The sequence below is a fragment of the Epinephelus fuscoguttatus genome, linkage group LG3 (assembly GCF_011397635.1).
Source record: "Epinephelus fuscoguttatus linkage group LG3, E.fuscoguttatus.final_Chr_v1".
NCBI lineage: Eukaryota > Metazoa > Chordata > Actinopteri > Perciformes > Serranidae > Epinephelus > Epinephelus fuscoguttatus.
Genome location: NC_064754.1, coordinates 5,856,453 through 5,884,169, shown reverse-complemented (window position 1 = coordinate 5,884,169; position 27,717 = coordinate 5,856,453). Strand labels below are relative to the sequence as shown.

The following is a 27,717-nucleotide window of genomic DNA, read 5'->3' as shown; positions in this document are numbered from 1 at the left end:
CGTAGGTTTGAAAAAATGATGAGGATATACTTACCTAGAATTCTTGATCAACAGACTGTACCAATCGCTCAATGTGTTTAAATTGCCTTACTGTTTGTTTTTATACACGTACCTTGGACTTCCCGAAAAGCAATAACGACACTGAGTAAATTATCCTGATGAAATCAAGTAAATTGAATTGAATGGGCAGCTTTACTTGGAGAGGCACTAGTGTTTGCTTTTAAGACACTTCCTATTATTTCTCACAAAATCAGAATGGAGCTTCAGGGTTTTGCCACAAACAGTATTTACAAGTTATATTATCTACTGCTTAACAATGTAACTTTCAGTGTGATGAGAGCATGACATCAACATGTTCTTCCAAAGGCTAAGAAACGCTGGCAGTTCTTTTTAAAATTGTACAACTTTATTAATGACATCCTGCATCAGATCAGCCAAACAGCAAAATTTACAGTTTTGTTTCATCAACAAACAAATTTAGAAAAGGTTAAAAAGAGAAAAACATGAGGACAAAGTCAAAGAATTTATATGATCTTCCTGTCGTAGTGTCCTCTTTATTGTCCACCTCTCCTGGTCAACTGTTTCCTCTCTTCTTCTCTTTCTATCATATTATCTTCCTTTTCGTCTCTGGTTTTACTCAACAATGGCCAGGGGGGCCAATCAACTGTTTTGTCACCCACTCCAGCATCCGCGATTCACTTCTGTGCTCTTCTGCGATTGGCCCTTGGTTACCATGGTGGTGACATTGGCTGTGGGTTCTGGAGGTAGGACATCACAACTGCTGAGATGGACAACCTGCAGACAGCATACAGAATGGGAGAAAACATCATGTAAAGCAGGGATGCTCAGCCTGGGGTCAAACATACAAAGTGACAGGAGGCCATGGGCACGTTAATAAACAAACGTTAATAATATTTAGCAGATAAGATGAATGAATGAGGCAAAACCAGTCAACCAGCAGCCCCACACAGATTAGGTGTATACAGGGGCGTTTCTAGGATTTGAGGACATTTGTGGCTTCACTCAAACCTCTGTCGGGGGTCTGGGAGATCCTACCCTGGCACTTTATTTACATTCAAAGTACAAAAAAAATCCACTGTCACTTAATCTTTATCTAGAATTGAAAATAGTCAGCCAGCAGCCCGGCTTCACTTCAAGGTCAAAGTGAAAGAGTATTTCTTGAACAATTGGTTGCATTAAACTCCAGATGAAATGGCATTTCACGAGAATCTAGCTTCAGCATTGTGACACATTTCTGAGTGAAACAGATGCCTGTACAACGAAGCCAGTTCTACTTACCCAGGATGTCTTTTCCTTATCTGGCTTGACTAACTCTAACACTGGCTGTCTGGATAATCTGTACTACCAAGCTGGTCATCAGCTAGTTCAGTAAACTCTGGGTTTTCCTCTCTAGCCACAAATTCGTTCATGTGAAAGAGGCGGGGGTGTTAATTGCGAGTGGCATCATCAGAGCCATGAATGAAGTAGGCTGCTCCATATCATATGAGATGAAATGGTACTAAAAGTGTCTGCGACTGTGAGACAGTAAACTGTCAGTGGCGTGGGATGTAAACAACACTCTGTAATCTTTTAACGGAAAATGGCTCAGGTGAAGTTTTAGAGTTCTCACATCTCTTGCGGAGATCCAAGGGGAGAGAGGGTAGCAACAAAACTCTTCAAACGTCCAAAAACACATAACTGAAACCACAAAATATCTCCATGCTGCTCGTCCGTAGTGATCCAAGTGTCCTGAAGCCCGACATAAAAAGTTGTTTGGAAAAACGTCATTTGAACTCTGTTTTTAGCCTCATTGTAGTCTGTAGCTCTAACTGCCTCTCTGTTTCAATTTTTTTGGACGTTTGAATCTGGGGCGCCATCAGCCTCCATTAGGTGGAGTTGTGCTGCTATCCCCTCTCCCCTTGGATCTCTAGTTTTATGAGGACTCTAAAACTTCACCTGAGCCTCCCTCGGCATATGGGTGAGTAGATAATGGCTGAATTTTCATTTTTGGGTGCACTATCCCTTTAAAACTGCTAAAATCATGTGTTTAGTGCTGTAAGCAATCTGTGTTTGTTTGAAGCTCTGTTTTAAATCAGTGAAACAATGAAACCATTCTACTGACCTATGACAGTGTAAAGGCTACTTGTTTTTTACTTGTCCCTCCAGACTTTTCTCCATAGATTTTTTATTCAGTGATCTGATTGGTCAGAGGTCGGGTGTTAACAGGCTGTGATCCCATACTGTGGCGTTAACCTGCTCTGGAGCAGATTAGCTGTTCAGCACAAGTTACCATGATGATTTATCCCAGCAAAAGGAAAACCAGCTATGAAGTATTGAAAACCCAGAGTTAACCCTGAAGTCACCTCGCTAACTCCAAATCCTGCTTTGTAGTACAAGCATCAGGATAGACAGGCAAGATATAACGTTGTGAGGAACTGATCTGATAATTTAAAAGTGGGCGTGTCATAACAGTGAGGCCCTGATGGGGTAAGGGCTCATTTATGCTCAGTGTTAAAAGATTTAGATTTTTTTTTTTCATATATTGTAAAATAAGTACACAGTGTGGTCAGGGATGTTATATAGAAGGCATTTTCATTTCATTTTGACCTGAATGTAATGAATTTCCTGTTCAGAATAATATTGGGATGAGCCATAAATGTTGGGGAAAGTCATTTTTTTGCCAGTAAAATATTATTTGAACGAGTAAAGAATATATAAGAATCATTCAGAAACAAAATTCCAAGGCAGTCTGAGTCTGGAGAAGTAAAAAATAGACTTTACAAAATGGGATTGACAGCCATGGACTTTGGCAAAAGCTTTTGCTACCTTTGAATTTCCTTTCTTGTTTGCATTTGTTGCGGTTCATGAGCACCTGTGCTTCTGTGGCTTGTGTAAAATTACATTATACTTATTGCCTGCAAAGCAAAAACACACTCCAGTTGCCATTCGATTATTCAGTGGGATATTTTGCTGACAAAGTTTGGAGTATAATGACACAACGAGCACAGGGCTGATTAGCGCAGATGCAGGTATAAAGATTTATCCCTGAGTCATGTGAAGAAACTGTGGGGTCGATTCATCCAAACGTGTCTGTGTACGGTTCACCTGATAACCTCAACGACATACCTGCCCTCCACAGCTCGTTCATCCTGTACAGGCACTCACCTTTAAATAACACAGGGATACTTACATCATATCTTGGCTCTTAACAAATGTCCTAAAACTGGCCTTGAACCAGCTTCTGTGCACACGAGCCTGGTGCATTAAGTTCATCGTCTGACATTACTTGCTGAGCCAAACATTTTGCGTTACTAAACTATGAGTGCATCAAGCTTGTCTTTAATACAACCTCATCTAGACGATGGACCAGAAGGTTTTTCCTCATTGCAAATCTGTCTGCGAGGCCTGGACAAGTGCCCTACTGTAGTACTAAGCAAATGGAAATGTACCACCCCTGGAGGTCACACAGTTAAAAGCTTTGGGACATTAGAGTTGGCTCATCTCAAGTCTCAGTGGCAGACAGAAGCCAGTCTAACCTACAGATTCAAAGCTGAATTATTGAAGACTTTAATGTGAACACCATTTCCTCTGCAACAGAGAAGAGGGCCACATCCCTAATAACTGAGACAATAAACATTTTCACAATTTGTCTGAATTAAAAGTCTTTGAGTGAGCATACACTGATGCCAATTACAGGGGGAGTCGTGTGCTGGACAAAATGGTTAAATGCATTATTAGCATGCTGACAAGAATATTTTTCTGATGTCAACATACAGGGGCCATGTCCAACAAAGCTATTTTTCTTTACGCCAGTGTATGTTTTTAATTCTTCGAATGGGATTGCCACATATTTACGCTACGCTAAAAACGCTAGCAGCTTGATGAGGCACTGAGTGCTTCCCATTTGACTTTTTTTTTTTGTGAGAGCCAAATGCTGAAAAATGTTCAGCTTTGAAAAAATGTTGCGCTCGTCACTGTCACTTTTTACCCAGCCGTTCAATCACAGTGGAGAAGGCACAAATACCATTAAGACCAACCCTCACATCTTACATTTACAGATGCTGACCAACAACAACAATTGAGGAGAAATAGGTTAATATGTTATATGAGAAATGTTTCAGGTAGGTCCTCTCTCCCCATGTGCTTGAGTCTTCACTTCATACAGAGCAAGTACCAGGCCCCCACGTAGTGTGCCGGACTGTCAGACCAATTTTTGTAGTCGCTGGTACTGCATTTTCCAGGGTCTGTTGCGTGATGCAATTGGGCCAAAAAGACTTTTCCCCATAGAATTATGCTGGGAAAGAGATGTCTTAAAACCAGTGGGTAATTTTTTTTTTTGGCATCCCAACCCCCGCAAAATTACTCATTTCGCTATCAAGATTCAATCCATTCAGGCAGATAACATTTGGAAAGTCTAAAAGAGCCGCAAGATTAAATTATTTTAACTCCATTCAAGATAGTGGAGCTCTAAACCAGAAGCTGGCTGCTCAGCTGTAAGTCTCTAGTGCATCTGCTCTATGGGCCTAATGATGTGTAAGCAGCACCTATCATCTGGGTGAGTACATACCACGGAAACAGAGTGATTTGGACTTCATGCCCCACTGAGAAACTTCTGTAGGAACGAATGGAGCCCTGCTGCCAATTCTGTATTGAGGTCTCTTAATATATCCATGGCAAGTGCTCTACCTAGAGCCAATGTTTTTACTTTAACAGATATTTCAGATCATAGCAATCTTAGCCTTAACCTTAGGGATAGGGTGAGGAGCTCAGACATTCGGGAGGGACTCGGAGTAGAGCCGCTGCTCCTCCACATCGAGAGGAGCCAGTTGAGGTGGTTCGGACATCTGGTAAGGATGCCTTCCGGACGCCTCCCTTGGGAGGTGTTTCGGGCATGCCCAACCGGGAGGAGACCTCGGGGCCGCCCCAGGACACGCTGGAGGGACTACATCACCCGGCTGGCCTGGGAACGCCTCGGGGTTCCCGCGGAAGAGCTGATGGAAGTGGCTGGGGAGAGGACTGTCTGGGCTTCCTTGCTGAGGCTGCTGCCCCCGCGACCCGGACCCGGATAAGCGGAGGACGACGACGACGCAATCTCACGCAACCAAAGAGCATAACTTGCCATGATCGAGTCTTCAAGATAAGTTCCACTGAAAATCAATAAACTTCCTCTTCGTCTTTCGGCTGCTCCCTTCAGGGGTCTCCACAGCTTATCATCTGCCTCCCTCGATGGTCTTTGACCAACAGTCGTCCAATTTCCACCGGCACCCTGATGGTCAACAGCACCAGAGGCGGCTGTTGCTAACCCGGGCCTTGACTGATTTGGTTTTATGCCGGATGGCCTTCCTGATGCAACCCTCACCATTTATCCAGGCTTGGGGTCGGCATCAGGAGTACACAGAAAGTGCCTTCCCAGTGGAAAATCAATAAACTATAATGCTAAATTACATCCAAGCTCCAGTTTAGTCAAAATAAAACAGAAATTCAAACTGTCTCCTGAAGAGCAGACAGCCAGCACTTCATCCAGAACATTGGATTCACATTGGAAAATGTGTCACAACATAGCATTATAAATAAAGCACTGTGGAGCTACTGAGAGGCCACCGGCCTACAAATCATAACTTGCCATTCCCACTAAAATTGTGGGTCATATCACAATATCTATCAAAATAATTGCAATATGATCTTTTCTTTTCTTTTCTTTTCTTTTCTTTTCTATGATCTTCTGTGTATATTGTGCAACACTAGTAACTATGTGTTTTGCTGTACTGGTGCAGTGCAGGTACAATACAAGGTATTTAAGTCTGTAGGTATTTAAGTTCAGCACACACTAATGTAAAAATGCACAAAGTGGACACACACATAGTATATCCTGTATACAATAAAGTGCTGTATACTCACATGAAGCTGCTCATCATCTGTTTGGTGTCCTCTGAACTTCTGGAGTTTGCAAAGCTGATGAAAGAGCAGTAGACTGCAATCCAGGCACACCATTTCAGCTGAAACATACACAACACAAAGGTTACAAATGTTAACTACACAATGTTGTGCAAGATTAAAAAGACCAAAATATATATCCATATATGGGACCCATTTATTTAATGATACATCAGATGTTTTGCCAGTTCACGGACGTTTAGAGACGGGCAAAGTGTATTTGCAAAGACGAACAAGGCTCAGCAGTTGAAGTTTACTTTGAAGATAGATGAACAAAGCAAGCATAGTTGATAAATGGCACTGAATCAATGAGTACATGATGACCTTCAGTTCAAAGTGGTGTCATCTGGAAACTGCATGTACCCTGACAGGTATACAAAGAGGCGTAACACGGTGCATCACCCACACAATGTTTTAAACAGGACAACAGAACTCCAAAAATAAAGATTTTCTGAAGGCAAAGGGTGGCGCTGATAGTTATTTGTTTGTGGCTGATATTCACACAGTATTTTGTTGGGTTTTGCCATTATTTTAGACACCTCCACTAACCCCATTATCCAGTTCTTGGAGAGTGCTTTGTGTTTCCTGCACTGACATAAAACCTCCAAATCTGCCCATCTTTGCCTAAGAAAGGTATTTTTAGGAAATAATTTATGCTTTTTGTTTGGGGAAAAAAGGTTTTACACCAACAAGTCAAGGTATTACTTTGTTGATGGAAAGACAATCAATTAATCAAGTGATCCACAATTGGACTGGGAGGCCACATGAGCCTGCTGCTGTCCCCTCTGTGTTTTGTTTATTGTGTCCTTCGTGCTCAAAGTCAAAAGCTGCCCTTCATCCTTTCATCTAAAAAGGTGAGTTTACCTTTAATCTTCTAAATGGAACCATTGAGCTGAACCAAGGTCTACCATTCAGGGGCAACACCCCTTTAGTACAGACACACAAACACACACACACACACACACACACACACACAGGCAGAGGACAAGGGGGAGATGAGAGGTTTAGTGTGAGGGTGTGTGTGTGTGTGTGTGTGTGTGTGTGTAGGTCACCTTGAGCATCAGTCCACACATGCTGAAGATCATGCCGAGCAGGTTCATGTAGTCTGGCGTGGGGTCCTCCAGTGTGGGATTGGTCTCTGTGCTTGGGGGCTTGTACCTGCAACACCGTAGACACATATTAACAAAAAACACACTGTAACAACAACTTAATTCTTAACGCCAGATCCACTTATACACAATTAGTCTTGTGTTGTGTTACAAAATCATTCCAAAATGACATTGGATGGACATTTCTCTCCTGCTATAGCAGACCATTTTTTCTAGGAAGGTCATAAGAGTTCAGAAACCTGGCTGCAGAGATTTACAGCCATTCAGCCGAAGAGTTGTAAGGACATAAGGCCTGCCTCACAGCCGGCATTTCCATTCTCCCCAGATGAGTTGGATGGGGCTGATGTCAGGGGTTTTGCAGGCCAATTTAGTTCCTCCACATTAAACTGGGAAAACCATTTCACCGTGGAAAGTAGCATCAAAGATATTGATTTATTAATACATACTGATTCTGAGTATTCATTTCCATTGTATAGATACACTGACACCAGCTGCACGTTATGCACTCTGTCTTATTGTTAATGTTTGCCATAGTCTTTCAGCTGTTTTCTGCTGCTAACCATGACAAGAAAAGTTGTTGCCATCATAATATCAAATTGTTATCTTTATCTTTTGATAAAAGTAATTCAATTGTATGTCTCTAACGCGGTACTGAAAGTGGTATCGAATATCTATATTTTTCAAGCTGCTATAAGTTACTGAAGTTAGAAACTGCAGTATCGTGATAACACTAGTAAGAAGTACACTACTCTAAGATCTCATTTCACTGGGACCAAAGGGACTAGCCCAAACTATGACACCCAGATCAAATTTGTGGTCATAGGTACCAACCACATAGTATTAAGTCGACTTAATAGCACCTGAAGGACTACAATTATCTTTGAGTCTGTGAAGGTGTCAGAAAGACTGTCAAGGGTTAACTGTCATGCCCGTGGAGCTAAGTGTTCTGTAGTCTCACACAAAAATGAAAGAAGCTTCAAGAAGCCCATGAAAATATATGTTCACTGACCGTCATGGGCAAAAGGCAAGGACAAATAGCACAGACACGCTGTGTAACAAAACCCTTGTGTTAAAATATGAACTATTTAGTGACAGATTATTGTCGACTAAATATGAGGAAATCATAATTATTTGTTAGGTGTTTGGTGGTGTTGAAACCCCACAGTTAAATCAACTAATCGCTAATCCTCTTAAACTAGTTATGCTCATGAACTGTCTTAAAGGTTAGCTAGTTAGCTGTTAGCTTACGTCAACCAAGCTAATGTGGTTAGCTAATTCCATTACAAAAAGTTCTAATTTGACATATAAAATATTCACCTTAAAATCTTATTTTGTCTCCTGGGGTCTGACATGTTGTTGGACGCCATGGTGTGTTAAAACGACCTCCTTGTGGTGGTTTATTATTGAGAAATTTAAACCCCGGTCAGACAGACAGCTGAGCTGGAGTCTTCATGAATTGAGTAGTAAGGAGTAGTCATATCCGGTGAGTTTCAAAATAAGAGCGTAAAGTAATCTGTAAACTAAAGGTGACACGGGAGGAAGGTTTTTGAACTTTTATTTTGACAGGTATATTTTATCCCAGTGTGCATTGCGCGTTCTAGCAAACTTGATGGGTAAAATGAATGGAAGATGCTGATGGTTACAAACTGAAGATAAACTTATTATTATTATATTAGCCGCGACAGGAATATCAACATGGCGCTCCCCTAAAATTAAACTCGGGATAAAACATTTCAAGTAGGTATAGAAATTAAGTAGCACTGGAAAACTCCTGTGAGAAGGAAATGAATAACGTTAGCTAGCATGGTGTATAAAGCTGTCCTCTGTTCAGTAAAACTAACAAGCTAGTTCTTTCTAAATAAACCACCGTTTAAAGTATTAGCTAGACCAACATGTATTAGGCTAGTTAAACTTCCGTAACTCCAGTAGTTTCTTTGGCAGCTTCAACTAGTTTCCTTTGAGAAAGCTAATGAAGTACTAACTTAGCTTGTTAACAGCTTGTGCAGCAGTGTTTACAGAGTATCAAATCACTCAGACAATCAGTCTCAAAGATGTTATTGTTTTTTTTGAAAGCAATTTTAATTCATTGAATTTTATGATAAAGCTCACAATCCTGCATGGTAAATTTCATATACACAAATCCAAATTTAACAAAAGTGTATCCACCATACATCATCATAACCAGTTTGGTGGTTTGTCTACTGAATGATTTTGTCTCTGATTTTGCATGTTTGTTCTTATTATTTAGTGTCAGTCTTTTCTTTTTGACAATATGCTGTTTCTGCGATGTCTGACTCTGTAATATTTACCTTTGTTCAATGAAGTTGGTGGAAAAAAGATATTCTGCTTAAGTAAAAGTAACATTAGTAGAAGTCCTGGATTTAAACTTTTACTTAAATTGCATTATTTTAATACTTTTGTACTTTTAAGTACCAAAAGTTAAACTAGTCATTATGCAGAACAATCCAGAACAGAATAAAATATATTTTATTGTCAATTTATAATTATTGGTGCATTAATGCGTACATTACTTCAGTGTTGCAGCACATAAACATGAGATTACTTTTAATTATTTTATATACAGCTGGGTCGCTCATTAACTTCCCCGTGGATTAATAAAGTTTTATCTTAACCTATAATAATTCATCATTGTCATCATCATCGTCAGTATTGTGATATGAGACTAGATATCATCTTAGATTTTGGATATCATAGTATTCTAAGCGCTGTTGCATAACAATAAAGTGATGTAATTTTCTGAACTTACCAAACTATTCAAGATGTTTTATTTGCCTTTAACCCCTTATTCATTATATCCACATTACTTGTGATAATGTAACAACAATCTCATTGTGTAAATATTTTTGTGAAAGCACCAGTAGTCAACCCTAAAATATTGTCATGATATTGATGTCAAGATATTTGGTCAAACACTACTGTGATAGTTGAATTTCCCTATATCGCCCAGCCCTATATAATATCATGAATCTGATTCTGCAAAGTAACTAGTAACTAAAAATAATTAAATTATTCTAGTCGAGTAAAAAGTACAATATTTGCCTCTGAGATGTAGTAAAATACAAATAAGTAAAGTAGCAGAAATTGGAAAATAATTGGCATAAAAGTAAAGTACAAATCACTCAGACAGTACTTGAGTAAATGCACCTAGTTGCTTTCCCCCACTGGTTGTCAGTGTGGCTCATATGTTTGTGTTGTGTTTTTACCAGACAGGTGATGTCATGGCGTTCCCTCAGCCCAGACCTCAGGCTCCTCAGCTTCCCCAACATCTGCTCAGGACCATAGACTGTCAGCAAGGAGCCGTCAGGGCTGTTCGCTTCAACGGTGAGAGTCAAGTGCCAAAATATTTATCAACCTAATATTGACACTTCTCATCAACATAAGTCCATGAAATGTCACTGGCTTATACCTGCTTTTGTCTCCCTGCCTGTCTGGTCAGCTGATGGGAACTACCTGCTGTCTTGTGGCAGTGACAAATCTCTGAAGCTGTGGAGTGTGAGCAGAGGGACGCTGCTGAAGACCTACAGCGGACATGGATACGAGGTTCTGGATGCCGATGGGTGAGAGGATTGTTACAGCCTCCCTCACAATGTGTCAGGAAGGGTCATTAGTATGTTAGGATCAACATGCATGATAAAGAAGTATAAGTTGTAAACATATGAAGAAAGAAAAAATGCTGTAAAGGTGTGCTACAGAGATCTTCTCCCCCTGCAAACAGTAACCATGCTTGTCTCTCATTGGCTGTTTCAACAGTTCCTATGACAACAGCAATCTTTGCTCCTGCAGCTCTGATAAGACAGTGATCCTATGGGACGTCGCCACAGGCCAGGTCACACGCAAACTCAGAGGTCACGCAGGGGTCAGTTGAACTTTAATTTATTATCATTATTATTATTTTGTCATGTTCATCTAAGAAGCTTTTACACCTGCATCGCTTCCCTCTTGTTCTCTTGTGTCTCCACACTTTTGTTCCGTCTTTTAGTTTTTTATATCTTACTCAAATTTTCTGCTGACAGAAAGTCAACTGCGTCCAGTTCAACGAGGAGGCAACTGTCATCTTGTCTGGTGAGTACAATGCACAATATATTACTTAGTATATACATCGTGTATTTTCTGGGATAATTATGTGAAATATCTTTCCACTCGAACATTGAGTTGTCTTAATAAGTTTCTTTGTCTGTATCTATTTTAAATTCTACCTAACACATGGCCACTGATGCTGACTACTGACTCAGTAAATGTGTTTATTTGTTGTCTGTGTGTGTGTGTGTGTGTGTGTGTGTTTTCTCCTCATCCAGGATCCCTGGATGGGACAGTTCGGTGCTGGGACACCAGATCCAGGAGATTTGAGCCCATCCAGGTTCTAGACGAGGCTCGGGACAGCGTCAGCAGCCTGAAGGTGGCCCAACATGAGCTTCTTACCGGGTCAGTACAGCAGACGTACTTTTTGCCCCTGAAGCCAGTTGAAGTGTAGATCAGTAGTTTCAACAAGATATGATATTATATCAGTTCTTTAGACGACAATAAGATATTTCCTGATAACACAGAGTCTGCAGCAGTATGCTTTTGATTTGATTCAATTCAGTGGCTTGCAATCGATATGAGGCGATATCATGAGACCATTTGATACAGTCTGTTACAGAAGAAGCTGCCATCCCTTTCTTTTTTCCTTTTGGCCATTAAAGATAAAAAAACACATCAAATTCATAAGTAACTAGCTGGTTAAGTGCGAAAAGTTTACTTTGGCTGCTTGCTGTTATCTGCCTGGTGCTGTTTGACAGTGACACAGAATTTCAAGATAAAGGCATATCTCAAATTTAAGAGGCTGAAACCAGCAAATATTTTGACATTTTTCCTTAAAAAATGGGAGAAACGAATGATCAATTATCTAAATATTTGATTAATTTTCTTTTGATCGACTGATTAATTTACTAATCTTTGCAGTTCTCATATCATACTGAACTGGAAGCAGATTAGGGGACAATCTGTATCACCAGTTTTATCATTCCTTTCCTCTTCCTGTTTGATTAGATTTTTAGATTTCACTGTGGAACTGTTTGAGAACAACTGTCTTGTGTTTAGGTCGGTGGATGGCAGAGTGAGACGCTACGACCTGAGAATGGGACAGCTGCACGTTGACTTCATCAGCAGTGAGTAATCTTTTCAGCATTCATTAGGAGTTTTGAGATTTACTGTCACTGTTGTTATTAGTGGTGGTAGTAGTAGAAAAAGCAGAAGCCTGTAATGTGTGTATGTTTGTGTGTTCCAGGTCCCATCACATGTGTGTGTTTCAGTCAGGATGGTCAGTGCACTCTGAGCTCCAGTCTGGATTCAACAGTCAGACTGCTGGACAAGAGCACCGGGGAAATGCTGGGAGAGTGAGTGCTGCTCAGTCTCGTTACAGTGTGGTTTGCTTCCATCATGGTTTCACTCACTAGTCGACTGATCCAAAAGCAGTTTTTGTTTAAAAATCTAAATGTAACACTTGGCACACGATGATGCTACACCTCACTGATGAGGTTTTATGCAGGAATGTTTGGGAAGTTATCTTTTTTTTTGATCATTAAGAACAGGTAATGCATGACCCCAAGTGAAAATTAGATTACAGTAAAACACGTCTTGCTGTGCGAAAAAGTTTCCTGTTTTTAATTCCTTTTAGGGACAAAGCAGCTCACTTGTGATTTCTCTTTATATCTCACCTAACTTAAAATCTGTGAAAACAGGACATGACTCAGTGTACACTGTGGTGAACAGTGTCTTCTTACAGCAGGAAACACATTTTGGAAGCACAAAGACAACAATGGGCTTCTGAAACCAGGATATGATGTTTACAGGCGCAGAACATAACTGGGTCACTTCAAAAATCAGATCATAACCAGAATACCCCTGCACATGTGAAGACACTCGGTGTTCATTGCCGTTCAAATGGCAGTTTATGCTATATTTAACTCTCTAAATCAGCTTAGCCCACCATTTAACAAAACCTCAGGACACAGGGCGTCTGCTGGTCCTTATATGAGTCTTAAACGAGCAGTGTGTAAGATTTAGGGGGATTTTGTGGCATGTAGCTGTGAGGATTACAGACTACAACCAGCTGAAACTTCTCCTGGTCAGAATTCCTCCAGTGTTCATTGTTCAGGCAGTTTTTATCAGGAGTTGAATTATCTGCAGAGGTCTCTTCCTCCCCCGGAGCAGGTGATTTTAACCAGTAAAAACACTAAAAGCAGTTTCATGCTACATATCAGTGTTTCTCCAGCGCTGCTTGGCAATTTGGAGTCGGAAACACAATGATTCTTATTTTCATGTGATGCTACACTAAAGAAAAACATACTATATTTCTCTTCTGCTAATACATCCCCCTAAATCCTACACACTGGACCTTTAAAAGGTCTTAAATTCGATTTTAGGTCTCAGGACTTAGTTTTATCTCATTTAATTTATCCTTTTTATCTCTTTTTTGTCAAGTTCTTCATCATTAAAGTCCACATTTCTGATGTTACAAGTCTTTTAACCGACCACTGAACCTTATACTTTCTTTTTACTTTACATATGCCCTTACCTGACTCTAGTAATTATACTCCTACATAAATATCTTCACAGAGGACTACATATGTACTACTTATACTTACCTGCAATGCTGGAATAACAGCATGATAATTTGTCTGAAAACTGTTTTAAAATTTGGTTAAAAATGATCTTAAAAAGTCTTAAAAGTCATTAAGTGTCTGATACCTGTAGTCACCCTGTGACAATGACTGCAACAACATGATTAAAACCCTTAACAAGAGTCAACACCATTCTGGCACAGCCACAATCAAAAATTAACATTACATTACATTACAATTCATGATTGTAAAGGTGTGTCTGTTATTTTGTCCACCCCCTGTACTGGTTGTATATATGCATGTATATGTAAGTATACATATTATTTCAGATGCCTATTGTTATGGTGTTTTTGTTGTTTGTGTGTTTCACTCAGATATACAGGGCACAAGATGAAGGGCTATAAGCTGGACTGCTGCCTGTCCAGTAAAGACACCCATGTCCTGAGCTGCTCAGAGGACGGACACGTCTACTGCTGGGACCTGGTGGAGGTAAGTGTCTGGTTACGTTCATGTTCAGAGTGCATTTAACATAATGGGTTCGCCATAAGCATGTTACAGAACTTAAAGGTACACTATGTCTGTGTACTATTTGTAAACAGTATTGTCAGTGAGTGAAAGTGAAAGCCAACCCATGATTCACACTCGATTCATGCTCTGCATGTCGTTGGCCTAACTTTATTTGCTTTTCATTTGGCACCATGTCCATGATTCTCATAGCTTCCTCCTGGATGTGTGCTGCTTACTGTCTGGCACCTGGTAGCTACCTTTTTATAAGGTCCTGACCTTACCTGCGGGCTGTGCCCAGAAATGTCCCAACCTCTGCAAGATAAGGAGAAAATAAGAAAATACAGACAGAGGGCAGAGTCTGTGCAGATAAATACACTGCCACACACTTCTAGTGGGCCATAAGTGATGACTGAAAGGGACTAATCTTGTATGAGTGGGTGGCTGTGGCTCAGGAGGTAGAGCGGGTTGTCTTCTTGGAAGATGGGCAGTTCAATCCCCGGCTTTTGTAGTCCGCATGCCAAAGTATTCCTGGGCAAGATGTTGAACCCCAAAATTGCTCATGATGATACTTGATACTTTACCTTTAAGTGGACAGACCCAGACAAAAGAGCGAGCTAGCTGTCATACAGTGCAAACTTCCACCAATACTTAGTCACTCTCTATCATGCAGAACAGCAGCTGTAACCTCCCAGTTCATCCCACCAGCACGTGAACACAGTATAGCTTTGTCTTGAAATCAGCAAACCTACGGCATTTTAAACAAATGTGGTTTAACCCTAAGTTTGAGGGGGGAAAACACCTTAGAGAAGAGGAGGTGATGTAAATCCTCCTTTACTCCAAAGAGACGTTTTTACGTTGTCACCCTACAGACCCTTACACCCAGAGGTCTGAATCAGGAGTGTGAGATCAAACATTTTCTCGGGCTCTCCCTGTGGCTATACGTATATATGTTTTCATAGACCCTGACACACATATCTGTATAAATGAAAATTTAAGGGTAATTAAAGGATGTTTAAGACCCAATTACTGTGCATGAATTTGAGACGTCTTTTGTTCTGCCTCTTAACTCAGGTGATGTTGATTGATAAATGCAACGATACATTTTGATATGTTTTATTAATTAAGATAGATGCTTGACATTTTGTAGTATGGTTTTTGTATTACTGATTTTTCCCTATGTACCCTTTTCTTTGTATATTCTATGTACTCTATTGAATTGCTGGTTGTCAATTGTTTCACCACCCTGAGTGGTTTAGATGGTTAACCACACGTGCCACCATAGAGCTTGTCAGACAATTGGTGTGCATTATATACAAATATAAGTGTGGTTTCAACTTTTCAAACACTTTGACCTCATGAAGATCCACGTAGGATCAAAATATTATCTTCATTATGTCATGGAGTTAGAGCACAGGTGTTGCTGTTTTTTGATAGCCTTGCACCTACATGATGTCTGTATAATTATTCTCCCCTGACCTTAGGTTATAGAGACTGTACTGAAAGCATTTGTTGTATTTCCGACCTCCAGGGATCCTTGTCCCTGAAACTGCCAGTGGGGAAAGCTGTTGTCCAGTCGATGTCCTTCCACCCCTCAGAAACCTGCCTCCTCACGGCCATGGAGGGGCGCGTCCAGGTGTGGGGGGCAGAGCCAGAGGAGACGGAGGAGGATGTGATGGCCACATAGAGATGGTGAAATAAGACAGAAACTATTTACATGCTGAGAAGATTCCTTTTTTTTATTCAGATAACATGCAGTCTGCAGACATAAATTTTAAAACCTGACGGCTCTTAGAGTGGCATGAAAACATCTTATTTAATTTTTGTGTCCGTACACACAGGGTCGTTGGAGGTTTGGTGCTGAAAATGGATCTGTAGCACATTTAGGTCCAGTGAAAAGTATCCATGCTGGAGCGATGAGGTTATTCAGGATATCAAGTTTGTCAAAACAGGAATATCAGAAAACATAAAACTACATCACAAAGTATGAAAGGCTCATGAGCAGCTCAGAGTCTACGAAAACTTGTAAATGGCCACTGGGGGAAAGTTTCATTTTGGTCAGAAGTGAGCTACACAGCGGTCATTCAGGTACAACTAACTTCATAGTCAGATGATGAGTCTGTTTTTATGACTGTTAGCTGTACAAAGATTTAATTCTTGAGGGAGGAAAGCAACATACCAGCTGACACAAACTGTACAGAGTTAAAGAAGTGATGTATCTGGATGTAAAACAAATTTTAGTTCAAGAGTGAATCATAAGAATCATCTATATGATTTAGGTCTTGAATTTTTGTACATGTGCAAAACATATATTTTTGTACAAAACATTGAATAAACTTTTTTTTTGCATAAATTACACATGTAATTTCTGTCTTTATACTAATGACACATCCACCAACACAGTTTAGAGCTTTACAAGTTTATCTTTAATAGGAACTGAACACACAATGAACACAGAGATAAACACATTACAAAATAAGTTAATCAGCATGACAAAAAAGGCAACAAATAAATAAATAACTTATCTTACATAAATACATTTTTTTAAAATTGTAGCTGGACTGTTGACAAATTAGTCTGAACTAAAAAGAGCTTCCCTCAGCTGCGTCGGGTATATCTATACAGCTTAGTATATATAATCCCTTCTACTATTAACCCCAAAGTTGCACTCAAGATTTTTAATAAATACTTATTTACAAAAATAGTCAAGTAGCTTGTAGTAGAATCTTGTCTCTGTTCAGTTTTTACAGTTTTAGACCGCTTTGGACAGAATCAGTTGATATAAGCAATGCTTTCATTTAAAAAAAAAAAAGAAAGAAAAGTACTTACATATGAAGAGCTTATTTCTAATTCCTTATATATGTATTTACTGTCAACATCAGATGAAAAACACCCTTTTTTAGAATGCAAACTGTTCATGAACTTAGAAAAGCAGCAGTATATTGTAGCTGGACTGTTACAGGGTGGATTTTTAAAGCTCACAAATGCCAAAAGTAATAAAATTCTAATCCCATTGAGGCCCATTAGATCAGCAGTCGAAGTCAGAACATTTAAATCAACTTAACTGGATTCATGAGGTTTTCACCCAAAAGTGAAAGGGTTTTTTGTGCTCATTGATTCTGACATAAATAACGTCATAAGAAAAGGTTTCAGCTTACTCAAAGGTATGTCATTTTGGAATTCAACTCTTCATTTACAGACACAATAAGAAAACCTGCCAGCAAACTTGTCCTTAGAATCGACTTGTCCTCACAAACCATCATACGCCTTGTCACACACCCCTACCCTCTCACTTCCTCCGTTCAGTCATCTCCGCTCGGCTGTCTAGCCAACACAGCTGCACCCCGCTGCCGACAGCTTCTCCACCTTGTGCCAACGGTGCGAGTTATCAAGGAAGGCCACATCCTCGTGGTGGGTGGGCCTGCAGCAGGGCGTGTTGTGCCACACATCCCCAGGTGCTGGTTGAGGGAGCACCCCGCTCACCAGCAGGTTAGTGAGGGTGAGGTCATGGTTGGAGCGAACATGGGGGCACGTCCCACCGCAGTACTTGAAGAGGATGGTCTCGTCGGAGTCGTAGCCCAGCCCGAGGTTTCGAACCTGCAGCAGGATGGAGCGCAGGCCACACTGGGAGTCTGAAGCAGAGCGACGTGACCGGACTGGGATCGGGACGACGGGATCAGGTGATGGCCCGACTCCAGAAGCTTCTGTTTGGCCGTCTTCTGCAGATGGATCTCTGTTTCTCTTGTCCGCATTTGGTGATATGTGTGGAGATGCTGCTTCTTGTTTCTGGTCTGGAAAAGGCAGAAAGAGTTATCAATACATGTGATACACAAAGGAAACTAATGAAAATACAAAGCGCAACTAATTTCAGGCTGTACTCCAAATTGAGACACCAGTTATTCTTAGTCTTAACTAAGAATTGATAAGTTCTAAGAGGCAGAAAATCGAAGTTTAAAGTTATATATCTCCAAGTCTAGACATGATATTTGACACACTGCTCTCAAAGCAAGCAAAAATTAGATTTTAGCCAAAAGGTCATAGGTCACAACCTTCTCTTCAGCCAGTACTTACCAATCAGTGATCTCAGCCAGTGGCCCTCTCCCCTCTGGACGCAAAACAGAATCACAACCAGCTTCAACAGGGACCTCATCGCTGGAGTCTGCTCTTCGTCTACGCCGTTGCTCAAAATGAACCAGACACTTGTGGGTTTGTATGTCTGCGAATGTCTGCGGGTGCGAGTGATGCTTAAGATGCAGACGAGTCACAACGTCCAATATATAGCCCTCGGAGATGAAGGGGGGGGGTGAAGGGATGAGATGAGGAGGTGTAGGGGGGAGACAGACACTAACCCGTTACTTGCCAACAGACTATCCCACTCACCTGAGCCTGACAGGAGCGTAGGAGGGCAGTCGGGCGCTTGACCCAGAATTTGTCCTTTTGAGATTATCTAATTGGTGTAAATCACCGGCTTATTGTTGAGTTTCCCCCAGATGTTTTTCCAAAGGATGTTGGCCCCTGGCAATATGGATTTCCCGGAGGTTTGGGGCTTCTTAAGAGCTGCTAAGGAGTGGACAATGATGTCACATTGATGATGCTGAGAATTATGTGTAATAAATGAATCAGTAGATAGGTAGCTAGACAGACGCGGAAGTGGAAAGGCAGGCCAGCCAAGAGATACACAGAGAGAACTTTATCAGTACGCAAACACAAAAATGATCCATGTAGGAAATGTAAAGGAAGAAGTTCGGTGAAAGATTAAAAAGGGGCAGGATGAGTCACTGTGGAATGTCTTAAAACAGGCCCACGTTGTATTCTGCTTTGGTCGCTTCTCTTATCTTTACCGTTATGTCTGAGGATCAATAAAAGAAAAGTAAAAACTTTAAAAGGTGAAAAACACCAGAGAAGAAAGGCAGTTCAGGTTATAATTAGAACACAACAGGGCCTGTTTCAGCAGACATTCCACAATGGGTGACTCGTCGAGAGCTGGTCCATAAATCGAGGGATTTCATCAGCAATGTGTGGCTGACATGTAGAATATGTAGAATATGCATTAGGTAACGGTTATAGGGCCCGAGCAGGCAGTGAATGGAATCTGGAGTTTGCAAAAAAGTGCATATTTGGACCCTGTTTCTGCCATCCAGGTGCAGGTCAAACACCTCAGAGCACCTTATTTAGCAACCGAAGTAACTAAAAATATGAACTGAACCTGCCCTACTCTATATCTGACAGTCCTGGTGTTTTTGTTTTTTGTTTTTTTTCCTGTGCCAGTGGTCAGTGGTCTTGATTTCAGCTTGATGATGCATTTTTGAATAAGACAAAGGATGACAGAATTCTGGCAACAAGGACAGAAGGAGGCGTAATGTTTACCATCATCACTGTATTATTTTAGTGTGTTAGCATGCAAACACAAAGTACAGCTGAGGCTGATGGGAATAGCAAGAGTTTTTCAGAAATACCTTTAAAAAATACCTGGTTTCGTTGCTAAAAAATAAACTTTAAATGTCTCAATGTCTCCTTAAAAAATACCCAGTCCGGCCCTGACAAACATGGCTGGAAATCTTCGAATGTCTCGTAAAAACATACCCAGTTTGGATACTACAAATCGACTGGAAATGTCCCACAGTCTTGTCAAAAAATACCAGGTTTGGTTGCTACAACCCTGGCTGGAAATGTCCCAACGTCTCCTCAAAAAATACCCAATTTGGATACTACAACTCTGGCTGGAAATGTCCCAACGTCTCCTCAAAAAACACCCAATTTGGATATTACAACTCTGGCTGGAAATGTCCCAACATCTTGTCAAAAAATACCAGGTTTGGTTGCTACAAACTTGGTTGAAAATGTCCCGATGACTTGTTTAAAAATTCCCAGTTTGCTTATTACAAACAAACTGTAAATGTCCCAGTGTCTCGTCAAAAAATACCCAATTTGATTGCTACAACCCTGGCTGGAAATGCCCCAATGTCTCATTAAAAAATACCTGGTTTGATTCCTACAAATCAACTGGTAATGTCCCAACGTCCTGTTGAAAAATATCCAGTTTTGTTGCGAGAAATGGGGTATAAATGTCCCCGTTTTTTCACCACAAATACAGCTAGAATGTCTCTGGTCCCCAACAGTGCTCTGCAGCTTGGCAGCCATCTTGCTTGAGTGTCACAGCATCCACCATCCCGTCGTCCTCCTGATAAGAAACTTAGTTCATGCACAGGTAACTTAAACTACACATCCATGATTTGCTGAAATGCACAATGCCAACATTTTATTCTGGCAACTGCGCTGGGCATTTTACCCAAAACCACAATATGAACCTCATGGTGCTACAGGAAAAGTGAAGAAATGACCAGATGTATTCATCCTCCATGAATGTCAAAGCAAAGCCATTAAACAGTATTGGACAACAAACTAAATATCAGTGATTACAAATCAGAAAAAGATGAGATACAATAAACACGAGTTACATGAAACATATTGTAAAAATAGATTAGTACTAGTTGTCACATTAGATTATGCTTCATGCCAGGAAGAGAATGGTCATCACTTCATCATTTTATTGTATTAGATATTTGTATGAAACTTTGTCATGATTAGCGTAATAATTCTTGAGTTATGGCCAAAAGCATATTTTGTGACCTTGACCTTTGACCACCAAATTCTTATCAGTTCATTGCTGAGTCCAAATGGACATTTGTGCCAAGTCTGAGGAAATTCATTCTTTGTTCTTGAGACATTGCAATGATGAGAATGAAAGCAGTGAGGTCATAGCTCTTGACCTTTGACCACCAAAATCCTCATCAGCACCGGGCATAAAGTATATAAGTATTATGGAATATTTACCACAGTGCAGGGAATAAACACACAGTTATCACAACAAAGAACATTACCTCTACTGCATTTTGTTCATGCCTGACTCCTGGCTTCACTCAGTTAAATTTAGACATGAGAAGTGTGTCCAATGAGATTTTAAGTTTATTTATTACATTTAAACAGCCCCATTTCTCATGTATTATAGCTCTGTTGATATGAATTACAAATGAATCATCCCTAAATCTTGAATTAATAATGGGCCATGAAATTTACTGCCAGGAATTTCAATAATTCTTTCAAGCATGAGGTTTTTTGAGACTGCAGTAAATTACAGAGGTTAAAAATGAAAAATGACAATGTATTTTTAAGTGAGCCTTTCCTCTGTTATAACCCAGACCACTCAATGCATCTGAGTCTTAGGCTATTTTTACCCCAGATACTTGTTTTTTGTTGCTTAATTTCAGTATTCTGCTTTTTTAATCAATCACTGTGGGTTTTAAGACTCAAAAAATGGCCTCGGCTCTATAGTCTGGGGTTGCAGTAAAAACATTAAATGTGACATACCTTTGAGCAAGACACATAACAGCACACAGATGCTCTAGTGGACATTCGCAGTGGCCTTAAGTGAGTATGCTGGGCATGTAATCCTTCTTGTTCCTCCAGAAATCGTAAATAAAGACTTTTGTCAACCTGCACAAGTTGAAAACAAAACTATCTCTGCTTAACTCAGCTGTCCACAAGCGAGCAAAAAAAAATTCTCCGAGAGCATCCATTTCCTGGTAATTGGTACGGCTAACAAGAACACGAAAGGGCAAAGGGCCTGACACATTCTTTCCATCTCTCAAAGAGACAGAGGGATGAAGGCCAAGGGAGAGATGAAAAAACAGAGGGAAAGCGGAGGAGGTGGTGGGAGAAATACAGTGGAGATAGAGCAATCCCATTGGATCAGGGCCTAAAGAACCAGTCTGGAATTCAGGGTTGTCAGCAGACAGGAATGGAAACAACGTGGCATCAATTTCTGTTTTAAAAAAAAGGAAGAAGACACAAAACATTTTTATACAGTGGTAAACCTGGCCAGATTTGAAAACTGTCTGGTGCTTTTTCAAAACTAGATACCCATCATTTGAAAAGGTGTCACCTCTTCTTTATGACAGAAATGATATCATACATTTAATCAAATCGGATGAATATTAGACAAGCTAAACTCTCAGATGCCAACACATTATCCACAATAGATAAGGGTTTATAGCTATGCTTGCTATGCAGGTTGGTCAATCAGTCCACCAATTTGGTCCATACCAGAATATCTCAGTGGACTGCATGGAAATTTTGTACAGGAATTAATGCTGTCCAGAGGATGACTCATCATGACTTTGGTGTTATCCTGTGAAACATCGTAACATCTACAGAATGAGATAATATGAAATTTCGTGCAGATATTCATGGTCCCTAAACGATGTATCATAATAATAGTTAATAATAGTTTTTTTGAAGGTTATCACAGGACTTTCACCCAAGAGACTGGGCTTCACGTCCCATTTTAAACCAACAACCATGATCTTTTTCTAAATCTAACCACATCATTTTGGCATCTAAACCTAACAGGCCCCTACTGACTCATATCTATGAGGCTTATAATCACAGATAACAGGCATTTAATGGATCGATAACAGTTGTGATATTGAACATGGCTGAAACCTTGAAACATTATACCCGTTAAACATCTGCTTTGTCATTTTAAGCTTGTTAGCATTTTGCTTTGTAGGCCTACTTCACAGAGATGCTAGCATGCTAGCTGTAGATTCTTAGGGCCATAATCTCACACCTGGTGCAGAGCACAGCACAACTGCCATTGCTAGTTTCAGACTGAGCACCCACACCTTGTGAGTAGCAAATGTACTTGCACCTATCTGTATGCCCATGGGCAGTGTGTAGGTCTTAAAATGAGGTGTGGTCAGGGGCATTATTGGGATATTGATATTTTGTGGCAGCAGAAAGCAACTGCACCATTAACCAACAAAAATCTTGTCCAAAGTTAGATTGGAGCAGTATCCTCCTGCTATTTAACTGGTGCATTACTCAGATAGCAAGACGCGCCTACCTTGGCGGGTTCATAACGTGGGTACACTCTGCTTGTTGCACACACAGGGATGTGCAGATGGGTTGCAGGTAGGTGAAATAATACGTCATTAATGGGGAAAATATTAATTACATTTTTCTTAAATGTGAACATAGCAGAGAGCAGAGCAGAGCTGCTGTCTGACTCATTAAGGGAGACGCTGTGTGCATTTACAAACAAGGAGCAGCATAACTTCATTATTTCAGAGGCTAAAAGTTTAGTTCTGTTTCCTCTGTCATTGATCGTTTTAAGTTTTGCTGCTTAAATGTCCCATGATATTTGCTGCAGTGACATTACTGCTCTTTCTGCATTACTCTCAGCAGAAACTGCTCGCTTCTCCAATCTGCCAAATCTGCTATGTAAACAGCAGTGCATCAGGTGAAGGCGCACCTGGGTTTCTTAAAGGGAATGGGAGATGGTGATGATTGGTTCAATGCATGTTACACCTAAAACACACCTATAGTTAATTAAGGGACTAAATACAACCCCTTTGAACACAGCAGTTTACTTTGTGCTCAGGTAATGCACCGCTTAACAAGCAGAGGTGGTTGGACACGCCCTAAATCAGTTTATACTGTGCACTATACATAGTTTAGTCCTCTTATAAGATTAACATGATACTGCACTTCCAAACTTCAATTTTTAACAAGTTAAGAATCATATTTTTTTTTTATATAATTCATTATAGACAACACAAACATCCACACTAATGAGCAGTCATCTTCCTGTGGTCACTGCAACTCTAAAGGAGCAGCTGAGGGTTTTCTGCCTTGTTCTAGGGCACAACAGGAGTCACGGTTAATGCAGGGCAGGACGTTCCTTGTTTTTCTTTTTGTTTTTTTCCCGCCCCACTTTCTCTCAGATGGCCCAGCGCTCTTAACAGTGACTTTGCAACTTCTCTAAACTCTGGGCTGTTTCCAGCTTCTTACATAAGTGTCACAGTCGTCTGGTCTCTAGCCTACTTTTAAATCTTTTTCAAGACATCGTAGATCTTTAAGGGGAGAATCACTCCTCCCAGCACTCTGTCTCCTCTGGCACATTCCTGCACGTTCTGCACGTTTGTTTTGTTATATCATGAAGCAGAGATAAATAAAAAATAGTTTTAAAAAAATGTGATGTACTGCTTCCTGTGTGTCTATTCCATCTATCAGAAAAATTAAAATAAATCCTGTCCTTTGTAGGATTTATGAAACAAATAATAACTTTACAATTAAAGTACAAACTAATTATGGTGGTCCCTTGCTCCCCTTTGGGTTTTAGATTATACAAAGACTATTTTTCTTCATCCTGAGGGAATTTTACCCACCCGAATTTGGGTGTTTCCTTGATCCAGTTAAATCCTTAACTTAATTAAAAATACAGTTCAATTCAATTTCATTTATAAAGCCCAATATCATAAATCACAATTTGCCTCAGAGGGCTTTACAGCGTACAACATCCCTCTGTCCTTGGACCCTCACAGCGTATAAAGGAAAAACTGCGGCCTGTAAGGATTTTTGTCTTCATGTTCAAAGATAAGATGTACAGGTTTAACAGTAGCCCCCTTTGAACCCAGGACAGTTAGTCTGTATGTCTGTTCACAGGCAGCCAGACTGCTGTGGATCAGACAGGCATGACTCCAGACTGGGCTAAATGTAGCCTGAGTTAATGCCAGAGCTAATATGAGGTAAAAATAGAACAGAACAATATGAAAATGTTTAAGTATGGAAGAAACTGTGTAATTTATAGGGTAAAAAAAAGCTAGGACTGGATGTGAAAAACTGAAAACCCTGTTATATGTAGTGGCCAGACAAAGCAGGATGAATGAGACGAACTTAAGTTTGTGGTTTGTAACAAAATCACACACCAAAGAAATGACTTTCAACCAAAATGTTGACTAATGTCATAGATAAGAACAGTGATTACACTGTATTTCTGCATAAGCTGACAGTGTCTCTGCTACGTTCTAATCGAAACAAACCTGAGCTCTTCTTTCACATGAATTCCAGTTGTATCACCCCAGCAGCCATGTAGAAAGTTTTGAAAGAGGAAATGATTAAGAGATACCGTGTTACATTCAAACTGTATGAATACTAATTGGATGAGCTCTACTGTCTGCTGCATTCCTGGGTGAGCTGGTCAGATAGTCAGTCCATATAGGGCTCGTCTGAGCCGCACGGGGCAGGAATGCAGGGAGCAGCCGTCCTGTAACGGGAAATATTCCGAGAGGATTTAGCCTTGGAATCTCAAACTCGCACGGAGCTGCTCCTGTTTACGCTGTAAATCTGTTGGTCGGAGCTGAGACGCTCCACCTTGTGTAATCAAGGCACAAGAATCTGCAGGTTTTCATTCCAGCCGATGTGTGCAGCAGGTGATTTCACTGACAACACACACCCCTCCTTTGGTTGTGTAGGTCAGTAACATCAGCTGCAAAGTGCTGGACCATTATGACATTGTTGAACATGTAATTCCAAAACAGTGGGCATTAATCTGCTGCTATACGAGCCTCCACTCTTTCAGTAAGTGTTTTCACCAGATTTTGGAACCCGGCTGCAGGGATTTATTACCGTTCAGCCACAAGAGCTGCTGTTCCAGTTCATCCCCAGAGTGTTGGATGGGGCTGAGGTTAACTTCTTACTTAACAAATTGGGAAAAACATTTCATAACCAACCTGGCCTTGTGCACAGGGGCATCATCATATCCCAGCTGACACTGGGCGAGAGGCAGTGTACACCTTGGACAGGTCGCCTGACTATCACAGGGCTGACACACAGAGACAGACAATCAGTCACACTCACATTCACACCAACGGACAACATGCAAACTCCGCAGAGTCCATACACAGAGCTGTCGCTAGTCACACTTCCACACACTCAGTACCTACAGCACATGTACAGACTGCCATCAGTCAATAAACTGCACGTGGGCCATTGCACAACACATCTGTGTTACACGCCAATCTCTGCCTATGACAGGACACCACATCAGGCATAACTGATACTATTCATCAGCAGGTTTTATTTTTGTGCAAAGTTACATTTTCTAACATTTTATAATGCATAATTTTCTTAGCAACTTCTCAATATGAACAAAATATATATTTCTCAAATAGAAATTACAGAAACAGAGATTTAATGGCTTTGAAGAATAGAAAAAAGTCACCCAAATATCATTTAAACAGACAAATTACAGTTGACGACACCCAGACGGACGGAGCACCAGGATTCGGGTCCATGCAAAAAGTTGCTGTATGTATTATTCAGGATTCATTTTAAGAGAGACCACAATTCATTATAAATCAGCTCAGGTGACAGTTTAGTTTTCTATCAAACAATACAGTGTCCACAATGATCAACCTTTCATTTGACAATGACAGACCAAACTCATGCAACACCAAGACTTGGATCAACCAGGTCAGGAATAATAACACATGATAAATTCTCAAGCCTACACTGTCAGAGTAAGAGCATTAGTAAGTCCATGTGTGTCCACAGCAGGGCTGCACAGCAAGGACGTGTCCTGCAGGAGGGACACCAACTCCACAGGACCAGGTGGACCAGTGTTCTTCTGTGCAGACCCTGTGAGGGATCCAGGCCCACTGTGCTTTTTGACAACCACTGTCTTTGTTTCTCTGTAACCACTTAACCTGGAAGCAAGAGATCTTTTGGGTCTAGGCTTCCTTATTTTCTTCCTCTCCGGGTCGTGGACAATGCTGTGACGCTGGAGGCTCTGTCTCATGGTGAAGGTCTTCCCACAGCCTGCATGGGTGCAGGTGAAGGGCCGCAGCTCCTCGTGGAAGGAGCCGACGTGGCTCTGCAGGTTAAACACTGTGGTGAATGACCTGTCACAGCCATCCCTGGGGCACTTGAGGACCACCCGCGTGTCAGAGTGGACGCGCTGATGCTGATGCAGGAACCAGGAGTCCCTGAACACCTTGCTGCACTGGTCGCACCTCAGGATGAGCCTGTGCTGCTCCTTCCTGTGCTTCAGGTACTCTGTCCAGGTCTTCCCCGTGAAGATGCAGCCCTCCTCCTTACAGGGGTACCCCCTGTGCACCTTCTCGTGCCGCTTCAGCTTGCTGGGGACGGTGAATCGCATCTGGCAGCCTTCATAAGTGCACTGGTAAGGGGGCAGCTGGGTGTGCTGTTCACACATGTGAGACTTGAGCTGCTCTTTTTTCTTGAACTCCAGCCCACAGTCCTCGAATTTGCAAACGTACTTCCTCTGCTGGTGTGTGTGAACGCGGCTGATGTGTCTGTCCCGGTTAGTGTTGGTGGTGAAGGCCTCCTCGCAGCCGTCCTCGGTGCACTGAAACGGCTTCACCCCGCTGTGAGTGAGCTCATGTCTCGTCAGGTGGTAAGGGCTGCAGAAGGACTTACCGCAGCCGCTGTGCTCACATGTGTACGGCTTCACTCCGGTGTGTTTACACAGGTGAGCGTCCAGTTTCCACTGTTTGTTATAAGTCGCCGAGCAGCCGGTAAACGAGCAAATGTAACGTTTGAGCGGCTCCGTTTTAGTTCCCATTTCTGCGACATTAATAAATGACAGCTGACACGAACTGTAAATATTTTGCCTGCTGTGGTCTGACCACGTTTCTCCTTGTGACACCGGTACTTCCCAGAATCCTCCGCAACATGACGCCACT

General features: G+C 41.1%; 4 protein-coding genes across 7 annotated transcripts; 1 reads left to right on the top strand and 3 right to left on the bottom strand.

Annotated features, from left to right (window-relative positions):
* Positions 1 to 384: 384 nt before the first annotated feature.
* On the bottom strand, positions 385 to 8,514 carry wdr83os (WD repeat domain 83 opposite strand). Its single transcript, XM_049572346.1, has 4 exons — positions 8,361 to 8,514; positions 6,987 to 7,092; positions 5,899 to 5,996; positions 385 to 795 (listed from the first exon to the last, which is right to left on the bottom strand). The coding sequence occupies exons 1-4, from the start codon at positions 8,408 to 8,410 to the stop codon at positions 729 to 731; spliced, it is 321 nt and encodes a 106-aa protein (XP_049428303.1). The 5' UTR covers positions 8,411 to 8,514; the 3' UTR covers positions 385 to 728.
* Positions 8,515 to 8,642: 128 nt separating this feature from the next.
* Positions 8,643 to 16,390, top strand: wdr83 (WD repeat domain containing 83). The gene is made up of 10 exons (XM_049571352.1): positions 8,643 to 8,780; positions 10,271 to 10,385; positions 10,501 to 10,621; positions 10,815 to 10,920; positions 11,078 to 11,126; positions 11,360 to 11,486; positions 12,144 to 12,211; positions 12,331 to 12,439; positions 14,041 to 14,155; positions 15,702 to 16,390. Exons 2-10 carry the CDS (start codon positions 10,283 to 10,285, stop codon positions 15,855 to 15,857), a joined length of 954 nt encoding a protein of 317 aa, XP_049427309.1. The 5' UTR covers positions 8,643 to 8,780; positions 10,271 to 10,282; the 3' UTR covers positions 15,858 to 16,390.
* Positions 16,391 to 16,610: 220 nt separating this feature from the next.
* LOC125885669 (persephin) lies at positions 16,611 to 23,697 on the bottom strand. 4 transcript variants are annotated; one of them, XM_049571354.1, is made up of 3 exons: positions 19,640 to 23,697; positions 18,242 to 18,730; positions 16,611 to 17,961 (listed from the first exon to the last, which is right to left on the bottom strand). In XM_049571354.1, exons 2-3 carry the CDS (start codon positions 18,318 to 18,320, stop codon positions 17,495 to 17,497), a joined length of 546 nt encoding a protein of 181 aa, XP_049427311.1. In that variant the 5' UTR covers positions 18,321 to 18,730; positions 19,640 to 23,697; the 3' UTR covers positions 16,611 to 17,494. The 4 variants fall into 4 exon arrangements, with proteins under 4 accessions (XP_049427311.1, XP_049427314.1, XP_049427313.1 ...); XM_049571357.1 differs by having other exon boundaries at positions 18,242 to 18,727; XM_049571356.1 differs by having other exon boundaries at positions 18,242 to 20,351; positions 21,539 to 23,697.
* Positions 23,698 to 26,075: 2,378 nt separating this feature from the next.
* On the bottom strand, positions 26,076 to 27,715 carry gtf3aa (general transcription factor IIIAa). The gene has a single exon (XM_049571351.1). It carries the CDS (start codon positions 27,594 to 27,596, stop codon positions 26,520 to 26,522), a length of 1,077 nt encoding a protein of 358 aa, XP_049427308.1. The 5' UTR covers positions 27,597 to 27,715; the 3' UTR covers positions 26,076 to 26,519.
* Between the last annotated feature and the right edge of the window lie 2 nt (positions 27,716 to 27,717).

What these genes read in the sequence shown, in the direction of transcription:
- gtf3aa (XM_049571351.1), bottom strand. Translation starts at nt 27,596, where the DNA reads ATGGGAACTAAAACGGAGCCGCTCAAACGTTACATTTGCTCGTTTACC.
- LOC125885669 (XM_049571353.1), bottom strand. Translation starts at nt 18,320, where the DNA reads ATGAGGTCCCTGTTGAAGCTGGTTGTGATTCTGTTTTGCGTCCAGAGG. An exon ending in CTGGCTGAGATCACTGATTG is followed by an intron (nt 17,962 to 18,241) that starts GTAAGTACTGGC and finishes TGCCTTTTCCAG; the next exon opens with ACCAGAAACAAGAAGCAGCA.
- wdr83 (XM_049571352.1), top strand. Translation starts at nt 10,283, where the DNA reads ATGGCGTTCCCTCAGCCCAGACCTCAGGCTCCTCAGCTTCCCCAACAT. An exon ending in GCACGTTGACTTCATCAGCA is followed by an intron (nt 12,212 to 12,330) that starts GTGAGTAATCTT and finishes TGTGTGTTCCAG; the next exon opens with GTCCCATCACATGTGTGTGT. An exon ending in ACTGCTGGGACCTGGTGGAG is followed by an intron (nt 14,156 to 15,701) that starts GTAAGTGTCTGG and finishes TCCGACCTCCAG; the next exon opens with GGATCCTTGTCCCTGAAACT.
- wdr83os (XM_049572346.1), bottom strand. Translation starts at nt 8,410, where the DNA reads ATGGCGTCCAACAACATGTCAGACCCCAGGAGACAAAATAAGATTTTA. An exon ending in AGACAAAATAAGATTTTAAG is followed by an intron (nt 7,093 to 8,360) that starts GTGAATATTTTA and finishes ACGGTGTTGCAG; the next exon opens with GTACAAGCCCCCAAGCACAG. An exon ending in CAGATGATGAGCAGCTTCAT is followed by an intron (nt 796 to 5,898) that starts GTGAGTATACAG and finishes TGCTGTCTGCAG; the next exon opens with GTTGTCCATCTCAGCAGTTG.